Below are 25337 nucleotides of genomic sequence, written 5' to 3'. Positions count from 1 at the left end.
GGGAATAATCTGGAAAAACAACATAGACGCTCCTACAGTAACTAAGCTGAGGGTTAATAAGATGCAGCTGTACACCCCCCTAGAGCACTTCCCTTCCATAGCATGTTTTTTTTATAGTTAATTCTGGATGTTTTTCTGCAAAAACTACATCTGCCCATTTTGAAATTCTTAAAAGTTTATTTTGAAATTAGAAAAAAAACATTGCGCCAAAAACAAAATAGAAGTTAAAGTGTTAGATCAAGAGAAAAAAATACATTGATTAGGAAAACCACTCGCAATATAACACTAATAAATGAAGTGCATGTAAACCTCCCAGTCGAATGAGGATTAATTTGACAACAGTATGTAAACCTTGTAGCTCATAAATGCATGTCCTTCTTGGTCAGCAGTTTTTTGTTGGGATATCTTATTACTTGAGATTGTGCACTGAATGGAATAGTTGCAGATTATTTATTGTTGCATTAGTCCTTTCATTTTATATAAATCAAATCCTCATTCATGATTACCAGTTGGTATCCTTTTTCTTAAGTAAATATCAGCTTGAATGGGTGTCCTTATTGATGTCCTTATACTGGAGTATTGAAAATCCTCACGGTTGTTCTCTTTTTAATAATTATGCTGTGAATTATTTTCCATATATGGTATCCTCAATACTGACCTTACAATTAATTGTTTAATATCTTCTCCTCTCTGATATTCTTGTAATGGATTATTCTCCTCCAAGTAGTGTCCACGTAACTATCGTTTCCTAGGTATCAAGAATCATTTCTGTATTTTTAGTTAAGGGATGAATGCTTAGCACACGGATACCAATGATGCAGTACATGCTCCCGGAATCATGATCCGTTTGCAATCACCACCTATTTTTAAAGAAACTGAAGATCCTGCTGTTCACCAAATTCTTTGTGTCAACTGATTTTCTCCAACCACTTTAGTTCCTTTCACAAGCATTTTGGGCGATTTGCTTCTGTTAATTTGATGACGTATTGCTGAGAAACATTACTGTCTAAAAATATTTTCACCCCATCTCCCATCAGAACTATTCTGCAGGTATGTTTCAATTTAATGCATCATGATTTATGTAGATTTCAAAAGCCCCAAGCTCAGATCTAAATTGATGAGTGGCTCTGTGTATTCCCCAGGCAATAAATGAAAGAAGAGAAGGCAGACACCATTTAGCAGAATAATAGATCTTATTGATGTTTATGAAAAAAGCAAGTAAGATGGCTCGGTTCCATGTGTTAATATCCCTGCAAAAATATTGCCATACAAGAATATCGCCATATTTTTGCAGCAATATTAAGCCATGGAACCTGCGGGGGACACCCCTGCAACGCCCATCATTTTTTTTTAATGAAGCAGGGGACACCCACGCAAACCCCTGTCCCATTAACTACATAAATTATCCCCACTAATAATATTGCCTCAGCCTTACACCCAGACCATATTTATGGCAATATTATTGGTGGGGATAATATTACCTGATACCGATAGCTCATAGCAGGCACTGAGTGGAAGTGTCCTCCCAAGAGGAAATTAACTATATAATATGGAAGTCGAAACCTAACAAAGTAGTCATTAGGACTATATACGTCCTAAAAGGGATGGAAGGAATGGATTTGGACAATTTAGGAAACAGGCCCAAATGGCCAACAGACAGTAAGTAAAATTAGAATGACAGTACTGAGCCTGAATAGGTCCCAGTTCATCTTTAGAAACCAACACAATATCACCACTAGTGGTTAGCATACTTTCTGTGATATAGAGTGAACTTATTTCATTTATTATATTAAAATCAATAGTAAATCACTGGCGTATTCTAAAATGATAGCCTTTTCTCTAAAAAGTCTCATGCAATTTGGGGGACCAGGGAAAAATATCAGTTCAGGTAAGTACTTTAATCAAGTCATTTTGGAGGAGTTTAAGAAGCTTTCAAAAGTTCTCCCATAAGAAACAATGTCACCAAATCCAAAAAGTCAGTTAAGTTCTCCTTTTACCATGCAGTTGCTGTGGGTTGGACAACCAGCCACAGGGGACACCAGAGGGGACCCCCAAGAATGGTTATAGCCCAGTGTTTATAGACTAGCAGGCGGGGAAGAGCTGGTTGCAGAAAGCACACAAAGACGACCGCAGCCAATACATATCAACTGTGAGGTGAACATTGGACCTCAAAATCGCTCTACTACTGGACCCAGCGAACCCCTGCAGGTGGAACCAACTCTAAGGACAGGATCCCAGGACCCAGGAACAAGTACTCATGATGCTTGTTGAGGAGCATTTAGTACATGAACCACAGGTGTATAGGTGAGTTTGGGTGTACGTTTAGGTCTGGCTAGTGATGGTTGGGGCTCTGAAGAGAGGGACTCAAGACCAAAACCCAGCATGGATCCAAATGAGAATAGGAACACAGAGGAATAAACCTGGTGGGACAATTCACAAGGCAGAAGACTGACCAGCCACAAAGGTTACAGGAGCAAGTAGGAACTGGACCAAGGTTACACGTCAGCTCAAGGGAGAAGAAGGGGCCTGCCTGGGGCAGTGGTCACACAACAGTGTCAACAGTCGGAGGTGACTCAGGTTATACCAATGACTGAGCTGAGGCATAGCAGCAGCAAGTCACTCGACCTCCAGGCCATGAAGACTCTCCACCTTTAGGCACCTTTTTACCATGGAGGCAGAACTAAAGAAACAAGATGTACCATGGAGGAACAGCCAGTCCAGAGAACAAGGAGGTATATTGTATGAATCAAAGGAAGAGGTGTGGACCGGATTCCTTCAAAAAGGAAGAAGCAGAATGCAATGACAAAGGAGCCAGGGTCCAGCCAGTATGGGCACACAAGCAAACTCGGAAGCAGCTCATCTGCAGCAGTATCTGCCCAACTCAATGTGGCTGTTTCACTGCCTTTTCCTTCAGCATTTGGGGGGCAGATGTCAGGGTATATTTGTTGATGATGCGTAGAGTAGTGGGGATTGGTCAGAGGGTGTTGGAGGGAGGCATGGGGGGGGATGACCACCTAGAAAAGTTGTCCCAATTCCATCTTCAGCAGCAGGCTTCCACAACTTCAGGGATGGGTCTTAGTGAATGCACTTGGCATCTCACTGAAGATACACTCACAAATGGGTGGCCTAAGCCAGCTCATCAATCACACTCCAGGCAGGCAAACAAATGTTTTGGTAGCTTGCCAATCAGGCTGGTCCTAAAAACAGCCAAGCTCACAGGAACTCCCACTCTGGATTTAGACTGGAAAGTCGGGGGGACTTGGAACTCTACTAGTTTAAACCCCAACCGAGGGAGCCTTTATGTTCTCAGGATGAATCAGTATGAATCAAAGGAAGAGGTGTGGACCGGATTCCTTCAAAAAGGAAGAAGCAGAATGCAATGACAAAGGAGCCAGGGTCCAGCCAGTATGGGCACACAAGCTAACTCGGAAGCAGCTCATCTGCAGCAGTATCTGCCCAACTCAATGTGGCTTTTTCACTGCCTTTTCCTTCAGCATTTGGGGGGCAGATGTCAGGGTATATTTGTTGATGATGCGTAGAGTAGTGGGGATTGGTCAGAGGGTGTTGGAGGGAGGCATCGGGGGGGGATGACCACCTAGAAAAGTTGTCCCAATTCCATCTTCAGCAGCAGGCTTCCACAACTTCAGGGATGGGTCTTAGGGAATGCACTTGGCATCTCAGTGAAGATACACTCACAAATGGGTGGCCTAAGCCAGCTCATCAATCACACTCCAGGCAGGCAAACAAATGTTTTGGTAGCTTGCCAATCAGGCTGGTCCTAAAAACAGCCAAGCTCACAGGAACTCCCACACTGAATTTAGACTGGAAAGTCGGGGGGACTTGGAACTCTACTAGTTTAAACCCCAACCGAGGGAGCCTTTATGTTCTCAGGATGATCCCATGTCAGCAAAACAACCATTTTGTCCATTATGAGCTGCACAATCAAAGGAATGGCCCAAAACGAAATATCTGGGAGCAGACCTTAAAAGAAATATCCAAGTACTCCAATTGCTACCGTATAGGTGCATTGGGCTAGTAAAGAAGGCAAAGTGGGAACAGACTTGGTGTAGGCAGAATTAAATGACAATTGCCACCAGCCTAGTTCACAACACACCATCAGGGTTAAACAATCACTAAGGAAACCAAAACGGGATGCTTACAAATCAAGGCTGCCCTGGTAGCCAGTTGGGCTACTTATGGCAGCCCATCAGAAAAGGGTCACACTGCCAGGGGTGGACGGGCCTATAGCGAACTGTAGAAATGTTCTGGTAGGTCTCTGCACCCTGGGCCTCTTTTGTATGGTATTTCCACTTTTTCTCATAGGGAAAGGGTTGGCCTTGTGAAAAAGTGTGATATGGAGCCACTCTGAGAATTATTTCCAGGGCCTCTTTTGGTTCCCAGACCACTCCTGCACACTGCCAGGGTGCTGAAGTACCCGCTCTAGCAACAAAAGAAACATCAAGAAAGCATTGACGCTACAAAACAAGGAGCTAGAACCCCCAAAATAAGATTCTGCCCCCAAAAAAGTGATTCAGTAGATGGATGTGTATGCCTCCTACTAATACAGGCTGTAGCTTCATCTGCTCAGCTTTGCTCCTTCTCGGTAGGTTTGTGGCGACATCACGGAAAATCTGTTTGCTTCGATGTGCCTGACCCTCAGCCTCACTTTTTGAGAGTGGCTTTCTTTTTGTATAGCCCAATGTTAACGGCAAGAGTTTGTTAGCAGAGAAAAAAACAATGTGTACTAAAGAAACCGACAAGCATCATTCTTTGAGTTACTGGGCACCTGTGCCTAAATTCAAAGGCATAGAGGTTTGCACAGATGCAGCCACGAGTTGCCAGTCAATAAGGGGACTTGGTACTCCACTCTACTGATGCCATAAAGTAGCCCGGATGTAGTGCTCTAGCTTACCTAGAGTTGCTATGTCAGAGGCAGCACCCACAGAGCGCATTACCACATTGCAATCCTGCCTGCATAGATGCATGCTTTGCTCACAGTTGCACTGGGGTAACTAGTCTGGTGTGTGTCAGATGTTAGGCAGGAAAATTACTAGTTACAATGCTTCTAAAACCTAGGCAATATGGTTCATGAAGGACATTGTATTACCCTGTTGATAATTTGCCTAAATAGGGGTCACCTTTTGAAGCGACCTCGTGTTGGAAGGGCACATTGCAAACAACCACTAAAAATGTATGTACATTTTTGAAACACCAATTAAAATAGAAAACAAAGACATGCCAGAGGCACGTGTTCCATTTGAAGGGATCGACTGGGCACTAATCTAGAGAACATGGTGAGCTCCTCCATCTAAGAAACCACCGTCAACTCAAGCGACACAACTGCTATTACATTATGAAGCGTTCTACTAAACAGATAAACCAGAGTGAAATTTTGCTGAGATGGGAGGTCAAAAGAAGACCACATAGGAATGCTGATTACGTTCAAGGAAATTGTGTTAAGGTTTTGGGCATTCCCAGTACTTTCAGGTTTCATGAAAAACTGGATTACTAGGTGTACCCCAGCGTCGTGAAGTGGTTTCCCAAGTTTTGAATACAAGAGGTACAAAAAAGACTCAGCCAACTATTCAGTTCTGCATATTTTGCCCCAAGAAGAAATACAAAATGGCACCCGCATCCGCTGGAGGATTTCCGTTTATATGAGGTTGGGAGGAGCGTACAAATCCAAGTATTTGATATGCGCACACTGCCACCTTCAGGCCACGCGTACCTGCTTTCAAAAGCACAATCTGATCGTTCTGGCAGAGGTCCATGAACCCGTCGATGCGTTTGGCAAACTCCACCACATACTGAATGGCTTCGGTTATCTTTACTGCACACAGCTGCCACATCACCTCCCTGTGCTGTAAAAAAGAAGAGTAGACATTGGTCAGGTTAAAAGAGGAGGCATGATGACGTTCTGAGTAGCCCATTGGCCGGTGCCTACACCAAACACACCGGAAGGACATGGATGGGGGTAGGTGTGCAGTGACTAAAAATCAACCACACATACTAACGGTATGTTTCGCTAGTAGTGACTAGTAGTTCAGCACTGCTGTTAATAGCCATCGAACATGCAATGGGGACCGCCTGCCTCATACACATCTTCGAAGTCGCCTATTGTGACCTGGAAAGTCATTGCCATGAAAGAAAGCTACTGGGCACCGAATGAGGGCCAACAGGATTTACCCTACTAAGACACAAACCTGGTCTCAAATGCTGGGGACATGATTGAACTTAGCAAAGCCCCTCTCCAGCAACTCAATGCACAGGAGGCTCTTCATCAATTACCTGTAACTGTGTCTATCAGAGATTCACCTGCTTGCCTTTGCAGACACCACACTGACAGGATCTGGCAATACCATTTGAAAAAATGTTCTATTTTTACTCTGTCAAATTAATTAATAGAGGCAATTGGAAACAGGTGCAAGGACAATTAGGCAACTCTGTGCCCTTGAATTCAAGGCTGCCCTCAGATCAGTTATAGAGTAACTGTGTCAGAAGGACAGCTCCTCATCCTTTGCCTTGTCATTTTAAGGCGAATGGCTTGATTTCGCGTGAATTGAACAGACATCCATGCAGAGCATTGATATTTTGGGTCATGTACTGTGGATAGTTAAAACACTTCTGTATGTAGACATGTGATCATCTTAATAGGAAAAAAATGAAAACAGTACTTAATAAAGCTATATGACAAACATAACGCACACAGGAATAGTCATTCTGCAGCATATATCTAGTCATAATCACATGCTATGCACAGTCTACATTAAACTGTTAAATCTCGAGTATTACAAGAGGTTTACTTCCAAAGCAAAAGTATGGTCAACAGGAGAGCTTCTGGCCTACTATCCCTTTACTGGATGGGCTGGTAAGCCTGATGCTCCTTCAGTTGAAACCCTCAGATGGTTTGTTTTCCGTTAGGGGTGACTATTATGTTGTAGAGTGTGGGCACTATCTAGCCATGAGTTCCACTTAACTTGAGTTCATTTGTTCGTTTTTTTAAAAACTACTCACAGAAAGGACGCTTCGTGGGATACTGAACGGATGCAAGCTCCAGACAGATTATTACTGGGAAGTTACGTTTGTCTTCTGGGGTTTGTAAATTGGTTTAGAGTCACATGCTATTCATAGATTAGCAAGCAGTGTTATTATTTGGGTGGGGTGTGTGGAGAAGGGACAGTTGAAAACAATGCTTTGGTACAGATGACCTTGTGGTGTCATGTGCAAATGCTGGAAGTGTACACTAGCCCTGAATCCAACAAATAAAGCAGGTAGCATACATGTTCTGCTGCGCTGAATAGGTCTGACTGTGTTATTGTTACTATAGATAACACATCTCTTCCACTTTTTGAAGTATACAGTTCATGCATTTCATTTACGCGCTTCCCTGACAATTAGCATGCATCTGCACGGAAGCTTCAAAAAGGCCAATTTCTAGGACTTAATGAGCCAGAGTGCCAAATTCCTGAGAAAAGGGGGGTTACTGCTACCGCAGGGCTCTTAGGGCCCACAGGTGTTTGCTCAGTGAGCAAAGCTTGGGAGGCCTCGGACTGTGGTCTGCTAGGAGGCAAAATGCCCTCAGGAACAGTATCCACCATAAAAGCCCGTCCAGGGTCCTAAGCCCCCTCGGGATGAAGCCGGCACCAGACCATTGAGAGTCCTCTGCGATCGCGTTCCCATAGAGGTACATTACATAGATGATGTATGAGTGTAGTGCAACCAGAACTTTCTTTTGCAAGATTAAATCCCCTGGTACTGCACAGAATGTTGTATACGTAATAGGTCAAATGTTTTGACATTTTGATGTGCATAAAGGGGAAGAGCTTGGGCGGGTCTTCTCTTGAGGAGGATTGGCAGTTTTGAATTCTGAAAGTGAGCACTGTGTGATCTGTCTCAGTCATGGACTGTACCTCTGAATGGATATCTGCGGTTTGCTGCACATAAGCTTAGGTTAACCTTTGGTTGGCCCTTTCAGTCAATGCTCCCTCTAGTTATCTGAATTTAGAGCATTCAGAATGTCTACCAAGTATCTTGTCCCCATACTATGCATATGATCAATTAATACCCATTCAAAAGCAAGACAGAACATGAGAAATGTAACATTAAAAGTAAAGCAGTCAAAATAAAGATCTTTGACAATGAAGAAGGTAACCGTGTAAGGGGAGTACTCTTAATGAACTGCGTGAAACCGCACTGGATTAGTGTTCATTGTGTTGCGGCTTGAGGAGCACGACCAGTGAAAGCAAACCCTTTGTGCAGCACACGGGTTCCCCACAGGCAGTCCTTATCCATTGAAACCAACTTCATAATTGTGGAGCAAATATAGCTCAAATATTTCAAGTTTAAATGACTTCTTGTGTTCATCACTATTGCATACTATGTCCATATTAATTGGATGCCTGTAAGGCAGAATCGTCCTCAGACCTATTTGCTGTTATCCACACTGTTAATTGTATGTTATGTGCCCACTCTGCCTGTGTTGACTTGTATTGTTCAGAAATCCAAGGGCTCTGAATGACTGTTTTTTCCCCTTGTTCCCTCTCCTTGAGCGCTTTGAAACACTTGTCTTGTGTATAGGCGCTTTACAAATAAATATTACCATACCATAAGAGATTGGGGATGAAGGAGTGGGTTCCTTTAAGTGAGAAGCGGTACTGTCAGATCCTAAGGACAATGATGATCCCAGAGTAGTCAGTTCAGAATTTGAGTTTGATTGCAAAGTGCAAAGTGCAAAACGAATAAGCCACAGAATGAAACAAGGCTTGAAGATTCTGCACCCCCTGATGAAGATGCCCCCATCAGCAGTATCCGATGCAGGATTGTGCAGACCTAATTTGGTGGAGGGTTTCCCGATTTAGGGTTACTCCACTGGCATATGTACGGAGAGAGTTAAAGGGATTAGTTACTTTTAAGCTAAACCAAAGGCAAAACAAAAACCCAAAGTGAAACTTATCAGCCAGGTTCGGAAATGTAGCATTGTTGAGTTCTGAATAAACTGAAAACGTGCCCATCACTACCAAAGAGGACAATCATCGGCTTGCGTACTCGCTAAGAGGCAATATTGCAGAAAGATGAACAGGCTGGGAACATTCACCTACAACTGTACCTTGCTTTGATAGTTCTCAATTTCTTCCTGCAAAAAGGTCTGCCATGTTATTTGCTGCAGCTCCTCCCGTAAGTACTGACACGTTTCCATGTGCGACTTCGAGATATTCTGGGCAAGATGCTCTGGAAGACAGAAGAAAACACACTGTAGAGGAGAAGTTTCCAGTACAATGCAAAAAAGCACATTCAATGCGTTAGTACAAAAGGTGTTAGGGCAACCCCCACCCTAAACCAAATGAGAACAAGAAGTAACAACGTGTGACACCGTATGGATCACTTTCTGGTGATAGTAGATATGTAGGACAATAGAGCTCATTAGCAAGTATATTAAACATAGTCAGTGCCTCTGGTGGAAGGCACCACTTTTCAGTTCCTGCCACCCGGTCAGACACATCTCGTCCCGGTGCCAATCAGTGCCACGCTGCTGACTCGACCCCACAGTGTCACATGCATCATCTCCTTGCACTAAAGCGCTGCAGGCCGAGTGCCCCATAACCCATCTGCTGCCTTACACATTAATTCAGCTCATGGGAGACATCCGGGTGATCTTGGTGCTGCCTGGTATAATATATATTTGCTTTTTAAAGGTCTCAGCTGTATAACCACACTCATTCTTGGAGTTTCTGGCAATGGTCTATCTGTACTCCAAAGAAGTGTACATATGTCATCTCAGTGTTTGATGGCATTGCAAGCAAAATACCCTTTTTGCCTTTGGGATTTATACTGCCCCAAAATTCCCACATATTGATCTAACCTTCAAACAGAACAAAAAAGATAGATGGGGCAGGTGGGCAACTTCATGGGTTTATGCCACCAATGGAATCCTAGCACTGGCGTAAAAACCTCCTATGGACACATGTTTGTTCATGTCTGCCAGCTAACAGAAGGGGTTCATTAACTTGCACCATTTGCAAAACACAGTTTGCATAGCCTCTACTGGGCCTCCCAATACATGTCAGTGCAATAAAATAATAGTGCATAGGTAGAATCCACGCCACATCCTGCATAGACCAAGGCAGGCCACTGGAACAGTGGGAAACACGAGGACAGTAGTGCATACTCGCAGTCTATGAATCCTTCTTGCCTTACACATGCATTGTGTAATCAGCCAGAACCACCATCTACTGGAACTGGCTTCTTGAGGTGCAGCAGTAGCAAAAGAACCAGAAATGGTGGGGGTGTGGCACACTGTATGTCGTCAATGATGAACGCAGGGACCTTTCCAAATCTGACTGTGTTCTATGGTTTCCGCCCTGGAAAAGAGAGTAAGCCTGGCCCAGCCACGGCTGCATCCACACTATGCGGACTACCTTCTCCAATGACCACAAGATGGTCACAGGATTTGTCGTGTGACAACAGAAAGGCATTTGCAACAACCAAGTGACATTAATGCCATTGTCTGCGAGATGCAGAATGCTGCATCAACAGTGGTAGATATATCCATGGCTACTGCAAACTACTCTTACATAAGACCACTTGGGGTGTGGAGTGAGTTGACCTGTGATTCCCAGAAAGAACATGCAACTCTATCTTCTATGAATGCCTATAGGTTGAGTGCCGCATGACAGGATGGAATGCCTTCCACCTGAAGCAGATATACAGCCTTCCCCTCTCAGACACTGTTTGTTGACCTTCAGTGATACTCAACAGATACTTTAAAGTTTGGTCTGACTAGCCTGGCAATCTCCTCGTAATTTGATAGTTAACATACATGGCATGATCCTGGTAGTGCCTATAAACATACACATGGTTAGTCATGCTATTAATATCATGGTTAGCCATACAATATGTGACATTTGTAATGTCATGCATCCAATTAACATCTAGATATGCCATTCTCTATTCCCCATCATTCTCCACCCCCCACCCACATATGCTCATCACACTCTGGTAGGAAACCTCTGTTAAGAGTGGTTTGTAGGGAGCAATGGAGCAGTCCATTAGAGCAGCAAGGAACTACATTGCAAATACAGCAGTCAGCGCTGCGCCAAGGGAGGACAGGCGTTGGCCGAATGCAGGTGCCGCAAAGAAGGGTACAGGGATATAAATTGCTGGAAGTTATTTAGCTGATGCTTGGAGCCTAGAAAAGCCTGTTTGACTGGACACCAGCATCTACCAGGAGCATGCAACTGTTCGGGAATGCATATAAAAATGTGTTTGCAAACCTCTAAATTGCATTTAAATCATACTGAGTCATATGTAAGAACAAATAGGTAAAGTTTGCATGCCATGTGGAAGTTAAATTTGCAGCACGCTATGTAGAGGCAACTCCTGCTTACTGCATGATTTTGGCTCCCACTTATAGCTTTTTCATTAGTCCTTGTGAAGGAACCAGATTGCAACACAGACATTGTATGGTGGGTCTCCATGTAAAGAGCCTCACGTTTCATTGATCTCCACCTCTAGGAATTGTAGTCTTTATTGCTTGCTGCTAACCTTCGCTTTCACCAGATTCAGTCCTCACATTTCAGATCGCTTGTAAATTAAATGTCTTCAGCCTTCGGAAAAAATATAGAGTATGTTTTGCAAGAAAAGTTGAATATTTCCATAAGGAATTGCTAGCAGAATCCCTCCAAACCGTAACTTGCCTTAACAGCTGCTTTTTCCAGAGCGGAACTGTCTCATTGGATGTGCTGCAATTTTGGAGTCGAAATCCATTTGACATTGTAATTGGTCATCTCTGTTGCAAGCTTAGAAGGTAGAGCATTACAGAAACAGGCCAGAGCCAGTTTGAAAAATAACATGTTAATGGATGCCTTTGGATATGCTTGTATAGTTCGAGATTCACCATAACAGACTATATAGTTTTAATGACTGGAAGCACACCAAATTATTTTGACAGAAATTGTAAGGTCCATAAAATACTTGTGTATAGGCGCGTTATAAATGTCATATCATAGCATATATCATGGAGATACAGTTCACCTCTTGGTAGATACAAACAGCTCTGGACCTCTACTATTCCCTGTACACAACATTTGTAGAATCAATTTGCTGTAAGTAAGTGATGAGACAATTGCTGTGTTTATATTGGACCTCTCCTACACTTATGACAGTTTGAGTACTACTACTCGAAGTAATCGTCCAAAATAATACATATTTTTTTAAGAAGGAATGTTCAACTTTGCTCTATGGGAATGACAATTCACAGTAAACCTATAACATATGTGTTTAATTTTAAGTTGCCAGCGAAAAATTGTTGCACTGTTTGATTTAGAATTACATTCAGAATTCAGTAGGGCTCATTTGAGTTCCCCGGTAATTACGCTGGGATACCGGGGAACTAACGTATAGTCTCTGCCGCCCGATATCCAGATATTACCAGGAGATTACAGGTGGCAGAGACGCCATTAACTCCCCATTCCACAAAGTTCAAAAGGGCTCCTTGGGATGGGGTTGATAGAATCACTGGTACCGTTAGTAATGGTGCCAGTGATTCAGGCATTCATCTGCCACTAGAGGCCTGATCTACCAGCAGGTCAGGCCTGATGGTAATTCAGAGCGCCTACTGGCAGACTTTGAGTTGGCCGGTCCGGAAAGGTGCTACCAGCACCTTATTTCCGGACCGGCCAACTCGTAATGAGGCCCATTAGGTCTGCCTGCATAGAGTGTAAACTGTCCATCAATCATGAGGAGAACCTTGTCACTTGATCCAATACCACTGTTATGAGCAGAACATTGTAGGAATAGCATAACTGCGTTGTAATCAAGGTGACTGTCAGCAGAAGAGCATCATCAAAACCAACATTCTTGAGTAGGTCAACCACAAATTCAAAAGACATTGTAAGCCAAAGTGTGACTGGAGTACACAAAAGCAACAAGAGACACTGGCTGGATTCAAACTGCATTCACCCGCAGACAGCTAGTACAAGAGTTCACACATTCTGAGGTGGCAGCTAACGTGTGGACCGCAAGAATTTACTGTGAAGGAGACAAGGTCTTCACTCTTCTTGAATGGCTAGCTAACTTGTAATCATGACACTTGTAGTTCCATATCTCACAAAGGAAGCAAGAAGGTCTTATTATGCAAAGATGTTCACTTTAGCTCCCATTTTTGGTGCTGATCTTTCGACTGTAACATCCCTTGAGGCATCTTTTGTTCAACTTTCAAAAGCAGAAAGTCTTTGTCAGGACTATTATTGTACATAGTTAACACCAACTAGATTAATTAATATCTTTTGGCAAAGCGCAAAGAACAATCAAGTTAATTCATCTTCTTTTTATATTCAAAATATAAGGAACAAGGTGTCAAGCAAACGACCACTGATATGTGTTTCTCAAGACTGAATTGTAGTGTTAAGAGAATATAGGGCAGTTTGATATTCCATGTAACATACTGAGATGGTTCTTAACTTGAAAAAAACTGCATTCATTTGTTTTTTTTAAACAAGGATCAGGGCCGAAAATATCATGAATTAACTATGGGTCAGTACTTGGATGTTTTCTTCTAAATTGTCACCTGTCATGGTTTTACTTTTGCTATGAACATTTTTATTTTATATATGCACTGCTTTTGAGGAAATGCATTTTTTCTGAAATAAAGCTGAATCGATTGACTGAATACATGACAAAATAAGAAATAAAATACTCATTCAGTGTTGATTCCTGTACCAATGTTAGTGCCCTTCTACTTTGGTGATATACATTGGCCTACTTCATAAATCACATAGGCATTGGGCATCATATAAAATGTTGTATCCAAAAGAAAGTCCTCATATTCTGAATAGAAGAAATTCAGTAGTTAATTTCTACGAATTATTATTGTTTCCATATCATTGAGTTGCAAATGTATTTCAATAGTGAGGTGTTATTCATCTCTTATACGATTGGCATTGAACTCAAACCAGAATTGAATATATATTTGAAAAGCAGGAAAATCAAATATCTACGTGAATTATGTGAAATGACTACAGCTTTGATGTAAAACTGGCCTTAATCAATATCTGGCGAAGAAAGCATCCCAGTGTAAGGAAAACCATGTTCTATTCTGCTCAAAGCAATAGGTATTTCAGGAAAGATTGCCTGGTCAGTCCTGAGATTGAAGAAATCTGTCCCTCAATCAAAATAAAAACTTGTTTTTGGTGTAGTGACTTTGAAGAACTCCAGATACATCAGAATTTGAAGCATAAACCTAATAGATGGACCTTCGATCGTGAGCAGAGTAACAATTGCCAGATTCCAAAGTGTATTCTGGGCACTCATTTTAGAATGTATTAAAGTAAATAGAGGATCAGCTTCCCCTTATGACATATCTACATGGGCAAATGACAGAATGTGCAAGCAAACTGATCAAAGCACACCAAACCCATATTTACAGACACTGCAAGAACTTCAAAGACTGAACTCACAAGCAGTAGGCAATATCAGTTAAATCTTTAAATAGCATCCAAACAGGCTATACGGGGAAATGTTACCAGCGGCTAGAAAAAAATAACAAACATGGAAGTAAGTAAAATACGAAGAGTGTCACAAAACGGCAAATACTTGCAACCCAATGTGGGAAGAACAAAGCATGTGATAGAATTATTATGATTCATAACAATCATTCACCAAGAATAAATAGCACAGAACCAAAAAAGAATTACCAATGCAGTTTCTGTATTTTCAACACTTTTATACTCGTATACATTCCCACGCTCTGAAACAACAGTTGTAGAAATAAAATCCTACTTGAAATGGACTTATCAGCAAACTGTTCTAGAAGAACTCAAGCTCTTTCTGATAAAAGAAATATAGTTGTCAGAGGTTCAAGCAACAATCTTTAATCTTGCTAATGGGAAAGCAGGAAAATGACAGGTGCGGACAGACATCCAAGCGCGACATATCATGTAATGTGTGAAGGGATTGCCCCAATACTCTTCCAAGTTTTCAGGTATGTTCAATATACTGGAAAAAGTATGACTCATGGAAGAATGCACAGACCTGTCCCTTCATAAAGAAGAAAGATCTTTCCCAATGTGGGTCGGTCCAAAGAATAGCCATGTTCAAAGTTTTACATCCGAGTTCATAGGTGCTCCTCTGGCTGAAGTACACAGACTTGCTTTGGATTTGGGATGGCACATTGGATGAACCCAAAAGTGGATTTATCTGAATGGAAACAATGCTAATGTCAAGTTGAGTTTGCTCTATAGCCAAAACACTACCATTTTGATCTTACTCTACATATGGAGATCAACTGGCCACCACAGTTCACTAAAACAACTTCTTTCATTTTGATTTTGCACACAAGTGCACATCTGCACATTTTTAATTAATAGCATTCTTCTCCGCTTAAAACAGTATGTAAACAACAATATGAAAAACAAGCCGCTACAACATAGGGCCAAATGTTACTCCAACTCCAAATATGTGTCAGGCTCTTTCTAAAGTGGATTAAAAAAAAGTCAGCAATCCTCTACTTAGTCCCCAAAACCAGACAAGCTATCTCTGAATATTAGATTAGACCTTCAGTGCTGGTACCGTCCTCCAGCTCATCAGCACATTCAGTAATCAACAAGACATTGCGAAAATCCTTTACAAGCAATGGTCATTATTATGTCCGTTTACTATTGAAAAGCTGCCCTCCATTGGGGAAAACGTGGAACCTGTTCTGTATTAGTGTAGGACCAAGACAATCTATGAAATGTCCAAATCACATAGTACACAGTCCTTTGGCTTTCTTAAATGTTGATGGATGTTTTGCCTGCGAGTTTGCAAAGAAACCCAAATATTCTTTCAAATACCTCCCACTTTAAAGACTTCATAATAAGATATTTTCATAGCACAAATGTTTAAAAATACAACAAAATGTCTGGAAACTATGCACAAAAGTTACAGACTAACAGTAACAGTGAAATAAACCATTCCATCCCACCAATCCGTCAGATGTGTGATCCAATATGAAAGTTATCTTTTAGAGTCCACGCTACCTGAACCCACGGCCTTCATAATGGGGGAAACTCATCCAGCTCCCACCAATTTACTCCAGATTTATGCATGCTTTTGGGAACAACCTCTAAATCTATATACTCTCTTCTAAATGCATGCATCTATCAAGTCCTTCACTCCAAGTTAATACCAGCAGGATACCACCCCATGACCATTTGACTGCAACATCCATTGTGAAGGCAGCCATGTCTGGGGATAGGAACCATTGTTTTCTAGAAAGATAGAGTTCTTCCTGGATGCGTAAAACGAGTTGGGGTTCCTTTTCGGTGGTTGGTCAGTCATCCTCTCAACGTTGCTTTGCATAGTTCCCCAGTAAGCTGAAGTCTGAGGGCTTTCCCATAGTAAGTGAAAGAAAGAACCTGTTTCTGTCAAACAGTGGAGGCAGAATTGTATAATCCTAAAACTACTGGAGAGTCCAACCTTCCCACAGGCTCTTTGGTTCTTCCCTGCAATTTTCCTCAGCGAGTGTGCCTGGATTCTCTTTACACTTAGTATGTAGCATGTATAGTAAATGGGATGTATACCTCATAATATTATAAAGGGTTGAGGGGAGAGTGACAAGACTCTCTCTCCTCCACCTGATCAGCTTGTAGAGGGGATTCCCCAGATAAGTCCAATAGACCACTGAACTGGGAAAATGGGGCATGTTGCAATCTCAAATATATGTAAACATTATGTGCCTGCAGGTGAAATTGGTTATTTAGATCCTGAAACGGGAGTACTGAACCTTCACCAAGTGCGTCCTGGATGACCTTCACCCCTTTGCTATCCCAATTCCACAAACTCCCCAATAACACACATCCATGTTACCACATATTGGTGCCAAGACAAAGACTTTGCCACTCCACCCCATAACACATGTTACATTCCCTGTCGCCTTATAAAATGTCTTGCAGGGGGAGGAAGGCCATTCGTTCATTGGTTAATACAAGAACATGACGTGGGTCACTACAGCCCATAAGCTCAAGTACTAGCCAAGCCAAATATGAGAGTGCCCAAGGTCTTGGTAAAGCCACTTATTGGCCACCACAAGTTGTGAAGCACAGTAGTATCTCCGGATAGCCGGCAAATCAATTCCCCCCTCCCACACTGAGCTGCATAGTGTTCAACACCACCCACTAATGAGTTTCTGTTCTGTTCCTTCTGTTTTATGAAATTCTACCTATGGGATGCCAAAAGGTCAATTCTGGAATACAGACAGATCTCTGTAGAGCCAGTGTTTTGAATATTGATGCTGTCCCAAACAGGGATAGCAGGGTTTAGTGACATTTTCGAACGTCACATTTTCGAATTGCCATTTTGTTGACACAAAAATGCCGAAAAAAAAGAATTTCAGATGTTTCTTTTAATGGGGGTTTCCCCCCCAAACCCCTGTTTTTTTTATTGACACTTTTTTTTTTTTACTAACGAAACTAAAATAAAAAATACATTCGGAATTTTTTTTCTGGCATTTCTGTGTCGACAAAATGGCATGTCGAAAATTTGTTTTTGAAAATATAACTGGATACCGGATATCAGCAATGAGGTCCAATGCCCCACCCACAACAGCCTGCAGCGAGTGCAACATCATAAAAACCCATTCACATGCCTTGCTATGTGCATGCCCAGAAATGTAAACAAGACAGTTGCTATCTAAAGCAGTCACCCCTTGTGGTGTTGCATGGGTGCTTGCTGTAAGAGCATTTCCATGCTGAAATGAGTATAGGGACGGGAAATGACAAAGGCGAGGCTATTAATAGTGTGAGAGTTTTACCTGGGTTTGGTAGGACAGGAGTTCTGAGCCAGGGCCAAGATGGAGTCGTGCATGTGTTCCTCTACCCGTAGTTTCGGATGCCAAAGCAACGGCTCTGTAAACGGGACCAAAAAGAGGGGGCCCATAATGCGACCTCTGATGTCACTGGCTGACATGATCAGCTCAACCAATCACCTGGACCAAAGGACAGCAAATTGATGCTGTGCTATCTGAGGTTTTGGTCGTACAGAAGAGTTGATTCTTACACTGCACTGTGTTCTGTACTCATGGCAAGGATGCAAGTCTGAAGGCATGTTATGAAATAATAAGCTATTTAACTTCTGTAGTGGATTGTCATTTTTTCCCAAACTATTTATGAATTGATGAGCCAAACCGAAGAACCTGTGACTCACAAAAGGACATGTCATGAAAATGTACGTGATCTAAGCATGCGATATAGTACAAATATTACGAAATGCAACCTAAAGCTACTTAGGACGTTGTCCAGTCCCAAGTATCTGAATAGACAGTTCCTCACAATCATTAACCTACGATGGTTCTTTCAGCCATCCTGAAAGGTTTCTGACATACAATCCGTGTCAAATTTTATTGGGTGTAGGGAAGTAATTAGAAGGGATTTGCCTTCTGCGTTTTCTTGGGCATGGCTTCAACATGCCCAGGCTCACCATGCGTTGACTAAATTCCAGACATACCCCTAGGTGCAGTGAACACCTTGCTCCAGCTATCTCTCCTTTTGGCTCTGTGCCCCATAGAATACAGTTTAGTCCAACCGTAAATGTGGTCCATTTGTAAACATAGCTCCTCCACCTTTTCCTTCTCATGCCTTCCTGGGCATCTTAATTATCCCTCACTCTCATCCAGACTATCTACTTGGCTTTGCTCCTCCCTACCACTGCTGAATGTTGGATCATACTCCTCCTTTGCCTCTCTGACAGGCAAAGCATTTCAACGCCATGACCTGTAGTAGGAGACGCTATACAAATGCAAGATAACATATAGCTTTGTAGGTGTGACATTAATAAAAAGGCATAATCCCACACCTTGATTAAAGGGCGTAATAATCCCTAATCAAGGGACCAAAAAAAGGAACTGTGCCTGAGCAACAAAATACTATAATGCATGTCTGCAGCGGATATGAATCAGGTTAAATGATAACAATTGTGATATAATACAGTAATTTAGGAAAATCAACTCAAAAAGGAGAGTCAAGCAGGGGAGAAGGACACACTGAGCCAGTCTTCACTATGAAGACCCGGGCAGTTGAAGTCACAATTCCTGTCTCCCCTCTTATGCCAGTAAATTCTTTTGCAGTGCACCTCTGTCTCAAGTCATACTTCATTTGCAAGATGCACCTGCCAGTGTTTTTCAGTTTTTTGTAGAGATACATCGAACCAGAAGCATCCAAATCAGAGTCCTGATCAAGCACCCCACATCAGCATTCAGAAGGCAGATGTTCTACCAGCACACAGCCGCAACAAAGGTCACCTGCACAGAGACCCATGAATTGAAGCAGAGAAACCGGTGTGGCTCTACACTGCCAGCGCAGCCCATCGTGGATAGAGAACTGCGGGAGCTGCATCCAAATGGGGCCAGCTGAAGGGCTGCAAGCTGTTCACCTGCAATTCCAGTGAGCCCACTCAAGACCACAGACAATCACTGGACCACCAGGGACAATGAGGGGAGTGCTTCCCCTGGTCCTTTACCTCAGGGACGCAAGGGACAGGTCTCCAAAATACAAACATGAACTGTTGCCCACCCAGACCACCATTGCTGTTTCTGCAGAAGGCCCACAAGAAGAAAGTGGCCAAGCGTAGACCACTACTTATGGTTTTCACAATGTTTGACACGCCCAGGGTGGGGAAAATATGGACGGATTAGAGAGGGAGAGGGAACCAATATCAGCAAGAGGAGCGGGATTAAAAGAAATTGCTGGAAGAGGTGGACGGGCAAGCGACCAACAGTAGGGAGAAAGGAGCAGCGAGCAGTGGATGCACTTTCTGTAGAAGATGAGGCACTGGCTATGGAGTGCAGGTGGTACATGTGTGAGTGTGTTAGTGTGCCGAGTATTGATAGAATACATAGAGTAGGGAGTGGCTGTGAAGTGTATGTTTCAGAGGGAAAGGTTAGTGGTTGTAAAGGAGGAGAGAGTATTAGCATGGATGAGAGAGAAGGAGCGTGTAGGAGAGAGGAGTAGCATGGAGGAGGGTAGGGTAACAGCAAAGGGTAGAGGCAATACATAGAAGAAGTTTGTGACATTAGAGGTACAGGAGAGAAGAGAGGCAGGTGGAATTGAAGGACAGCAGTAAGAGAGTGTGAGATTCTAAAATAATTCGAGCAGGGTGTCTGCAAGGAACATTCCGTATCCCTGTAGAACTCTAATCATTTATATTCCAAGGACATGACAGGAGGTTTCTGACAGGCATGCTAACAGATCTAATCATAATTCTTTCTAACCTTTTCCTTGTGCACCAGCCATGCCAGGCTACATCGAGGTCCACTGGGTCACCCGTATCTCCCGGCCATTACGGATCTAGCCATGAGGGTAGATGACCATATGATCAGCCAAATCACAAAATGTGTGCCATTTAACCCCCATTTTCATGTAATTAGGCAGAAGCGTTAGAAGTGTAATGTAATTCTAGGGCCTGAAGACCCCCCCTCACAGGCATCCATATCTGAACGGATAGTCCTAAGGACACTATTTGTTGTAGCAAGAGCGATCCCACAGAAACACACATTTATTGCATCCCACATGAAGACACAGACCCCATATTTGTTTCAAAGAAACAGTCTATGGTCTCCAACATAGAAGCATTATTTAAATTATCTAACAGTGCAGCTGATAAGAATTGTTATCATTTCCTAAGAGCAGGATCACTGGCTACCATTAATGACAACTGAATAGAGGAGTTGTCAGAGAATATGCATGGAAGTATAATACAGTCAACCACCGTGCAAAACGAAGAGAATGAATTTAACCACAAGTCAATACATGAAGCGTGTCACGTACCAATGAGAAGAAAATCCTTGTGCCCATCAATACCTCGAAATGCATCAATCGGATTGAAATATCTTCCTCCCACAGATAAATACGCTCCAGGAATTGTCTGAACTCTGAGGACTGTAAGAGCCATCAAGAGGAGATGGGGAAAGTCTGTCACTGAGTTGTATTGGAAGTGATGTTAGTGGAATTGCTGTTTCATCTACATAAAGGAGTGGCAAGTACCTCCTATGGCAGTCCTGACCTAGATGTCCATGCCACAGAGACCAAAATGCAAACTTGATACCTTGAACAAAATACATTGTTTGCCAGGAGAAGGTAGGGCAGAAGAATGGAACCAGCAGAAAATAGAAAAAAATACATTAGCAATACCTTGATCTAATGGATACCTTCCTCATACAGAGCCATCATCTGTAGACAGCCACCCCCACCCCACGAAGTGGCATTTGAAATCAAGGGAAGATGGACCTGAGGAAGACCATATTTATTGCCCCAGTAACAAAAGTTACACAAGACTTCTCATCCAAATCTTGTGTCTTCTCCAACCATATTAAGTACAGGTATTTACACAAACACACGTGAATCCAGGCAAATTTCAAGGATTGTCACACTTCAACCTCTAGTTCGCTAGGTCCTTCTTTCAGGAGCCTCCATACTGGCCAAACCGCATCAATTTTAAATGCAAATACCCAACCTGCAAAAACATTTTTTTGATAGAGCTAGGCATTTCCTGGTTCCAGACAAATAACCCCAAGAGCTGCATTGTCCTCTCTCAGTTGAACTGCACCCTAAAAACAATGAGCCCTTCTGGGGTCATATCTGGGGAAACTATCCTCAATCCAGGCAGGATATGGAGAAAATACACATCGACTGACATAATTAATTTTTTATTTAGTTACAAATCTGATACTACTTTGGCTGAAAATAAAAGCTTTCACCCACAAAGACACTTTGCCGCTTGTGAAACCTACCAATTGTTGGTCCCTTGAAAGGCATGCAACATGCATACTTTTCAGCCGGAAGTGATGGCTTGGCAGGCTGAAGAATGATGGTCTGGAGGGTTGCCCACAGCGATGCCAGAGGTTAGGATTAATTCCAAACCTTTCAGCCATCACATCTTTTGTGTTGTGCTTTGGGAAGCTTATCATCACAAGAGTACACTGGGCTCAAAAGAAGTGCCCACAAAAATATAATAGGCTATTGTGAAGAATCCTACAGATCCCTCACTAAAACCCTGCCTAAACTCTCCTCTCAGGTGGCCAGGGGAAGGCAGGCGCTTCCTAATACCAACCCTGGGGGTGGTGTACTGCGGAAGGATCACCTGGGAGGAGACAGGGCCCTGGGTAGTGAGGAGATTCCGTGGGATGAGACAGTATTTTTCCCCTGTAAGGAAGAATCTTCCAAAGGTACCTAAAGGGGTAATGGCTTATTGGCATTATAATGTGCCTAAACCTCATATTAGATCTAGAGTTTTGGACCTTAATGTTATAAAATCTGAGCAACCTTTACCAAAAGAAATATCCTTTTGAATAACCCACACTAAACACCTTTCTCAATCCCAAGGGTACAATGTAAAGGAACATGGAAATGTTATCTTCAATAAACCAGCTCTTGTAATAGCTAATTCTTATAGTCCCTCGCTTAATAAGTTTAAGGGAATTAGATCTATCCTTGAAACTAACTTAAATGTTGGAAAAACTAACTTTGTTAAAGGGAACTGCAAATCGCAGAATTTAAGAGGGACTGAGACGAAAAAGAGGGCTGAAGAGGCATGCAGTCAGGCAATTAAGCCCAACAGCCATTGGCGTAGTCAGGCAATTGGGCCTAACAGCCCACATCTGAGGAAACCTGGGAAGCATAAAAGGCCCCCTCAGGTGCAGGCAGGAGGAAGGAGTGGAAGTAGCTGGAATTCAGGCTGTAGCAGTGGAAGCAGAAGGAATACACTAGACTGGCAGGCCAAGCAGAAGTGGGAGAACAAGAAGGATCCCGGAACGTGGAAACAGCAGATTTCACCTGCATGTTCGGAGAGAATCCTGTTCTCCCAAACTCTGAAGTGCAGAGGCTGTGCATTGGTAGATGTCCAGGAGAAGCAGTTTTCCCCATGCAAGCCTGATTGCTATGGTTGCTGAATTGCTGGGGTGTCGGAGACTGAGGCAAGAAATAACTGTCAAACTGAGGGTCTCGGGATTAGAAGAAACTCCCACAATGTAAGGCCAGACTGGAGACACCTGTTCAGGAGGGAGAAGGATGTGGGTCCCCAGTGAGCCAGAAGCAGTAGAAAATGCAGTGGAAGTTGGGAAAGCAGTGTTAACCACAAAGCAAGTGTTTCAGAAGCTAGTGAGTAAAGCACCGCGTTCTAAACATTGTGTGAGCCTTGCAGGTAACAGTAACTAGCTCTTTACCACTCACTTAAGGTTCTGAGCGAGGAGATGATTGTTGTATTAAAAGTCATTGAAGCTATGGCAGTAGTCCAAAGAATTGGAACACAATAGGTATATCTGGTTGTTAGTAGATGCTTCATTGCAGTTGGCGAAACCAAGGTACAAAGCTGTGGGACAAAAGGTGACTGTTCCCATGCTGAAGCAAGTAGAAGTATAATTGTTGAAGAAGAAGCAATAGTAATGAGAAGTCATCCTGACAAATATACCAATTTGAATGTTGAAATTATAATTCAAGGAACCCTAACTGTTAAACAAGAACTGTGTAGCATTGACAGTGTGGACATTGCATTTTCGTGGCAAATCTTCCTGTGTGAGTGATGAAGCATCGTGGCCAGATAGCGTTTGGGGCTATTTTGTTGACGTAGAAAGTGGATAAAATCACCCAAAAGAGGATATTTGTTACCAGTGGAACTTTTCTTGATGAACTTTTACTTTCACTTTAAAATTTCAAGAACAGAGTTAAGACATTTTCTTTCTATGGTTGAACATTTTGATGAAGTGACCTTAAAGGTTGGCAAAGGGAAATCACCCAAGACACTGAAAGGTCTTTTAGGAAATGGGAATACTGTTCATGTCATGTTGAATTGCCATACCATTTCTTTATGTGTTTGTTGGCCAGTTATCCTGTGTTAGAGTGTATTCCCTTGAGTCTTAGACTTGGCAGGAAATTCCACAGCAGAGTAGGGAAAGTGAGGCATTTTGATATATTTTCTTTAACCATAGAATTGCATATTTTGAAAGATCTTCAAACTGTTTTTCGCTTAAACCTTACTGACCACGCACACTATGTTTATATATCACCAAGCATAATGAGGTGGGCAGTCATTGACTGGGCCTTTAGAAATTGCCCAGCTAGCAGAAGCCAAAAAATGTTTTGCTATGGTTTCCCCTTATAACTTAAATGATTACCATATGTTTTTTCAGAGTCAAAATCAAAGCCTTCATTGGCTAAGCTCTCTCATATCTAAAGGGGTGTTTCAAGCTAACAATACACACTTATCAGAACAGGACATAATCCATCTTTTACTATACACTGCATGTTGAGGAACTTCACCACAAAATGGTGGAATCACAGCCAGTCTCTAAAACATGAAAGCTCCATCTGCCAAGGTCTGTTGGGGAATTATTTGCATGATTGAAAGAGAGTTGCAAAGGAAACAACAAGGCTAGATCAATTGAGTTATCTGATACCCAGTGGGTGGAAAACTCTGGCAGGTATCCCTTCTTTCTGACGTTTTAGGCACTACTTATATGTTCACTTCTCATCCATGTAAAACTGCTTGCTGATGACAGGGGAATATCTGCCAACATGCTCTTTCCCACAAGATATGCATTAGACAGGTGTGGATTTTGCAAAAGTCCCAATCCCAAGACTTCTATGTTTTTCAGATTGAAGAAAGGGAGCCTAATTCCCACTTTCTTGTTGAGGTAATACATTATTGCGAGTGAACACTTTGTTGTCCCTGCACTCCAGCAAGAGGAGGAAACGAAAAGGACCACTTTGGAGGCTGTAAAGAGTGATGAAGAATCTGTGCTCTTTGAATGACCACTGATATCTGCCGGTTAGACCCAGGAGACATGGTTCCCAATCTAGGATAGCAGCATCCATTATCAGGGTAACTTCTAGCTAGGTGGCATGAACAGCTCTCCTCTCTAAAGGTTCTCACTGGCTAACCACGATTAAAGGCAGGTTTGAGGTATAATTATATTGGATTTATTTATTGAACATAGTACTGGTTCCATTGACTACCGGAGAGCTCCCTGATGGTACCGCGTGCTCCAACTGTTCGGACTGCAAACAAGTACAAGGCTCCATGTGCCCAAGGTCCAGCATGGCCAATATCATTTAGAGAAACAGTTTGATAGGAAGTGGCAAAGGGACTGGTCTACCTATTAAACTCTTTCCAATACACCAATGCCACAAAACCAAGCTTTTAGTTCCTCCCAGTGTGTTCAAGTACACAACTCTACTCAGCATAATCAATCACAGCAAGTTTGTGGTCATTACCATCAGCTCAACTACAACTCATGCACTATAGAAATCCTCATCCTGGCTCAAATATTTAGCCTACCTACAAGAGTGTTCGGTATGGGAAACGTCAATATTTGA

The 25337-nt window shown here is 42.5% G+C and overlaps 1 protein-coding gene across 1 annotated transcript in view; it reads right to left on the bottom strand.

Annotated features, from left to right (window-relative positions):
• RORA (RAR related orphan receptor A) overlaps positions 1 to 25337 on the bottom strand; it is a 318626-nt gene that overhangs the window by 42848 nt on the left and 250441 nt on the right. The window contains exons 5-6 of the mRNA XM_069623081.1: positions 9107 to 9228; positions 5729 to 5861 (exon numbers count right to left, since the gene is read on the bottom strand). Coding sequence (XP_069479182.1) covers positions 5729 to 5861; positions 9107 to 9228 — 255 coding nt within the window. The remainder of the gene's footprint in view (positions 1 to 5728; positions 5862 to 9106; positions 9229 to 25337) is intronic.

The sequence above is a fragment of the Ambystoma mexicanum genome, chromosome 11 (assembly GCF_040938575.1).
Source record: "Ambystoma mexicanum isolate Mex_15411 chromosome 11, UKY_AmexF1_1, whole genome shotgun sequence".
Classification (NCBI taxonomy): Eukaryota; Metazoa; Chordata; class Amphibia; order Caudata; family Ambystomatidae; genus Ambystoma; species Ambystoma mexicanum.
Note: the sequence above shows the minus strand (reverse complement) of the source record. Positions and strands in the feature narration are given on the sequence as shown.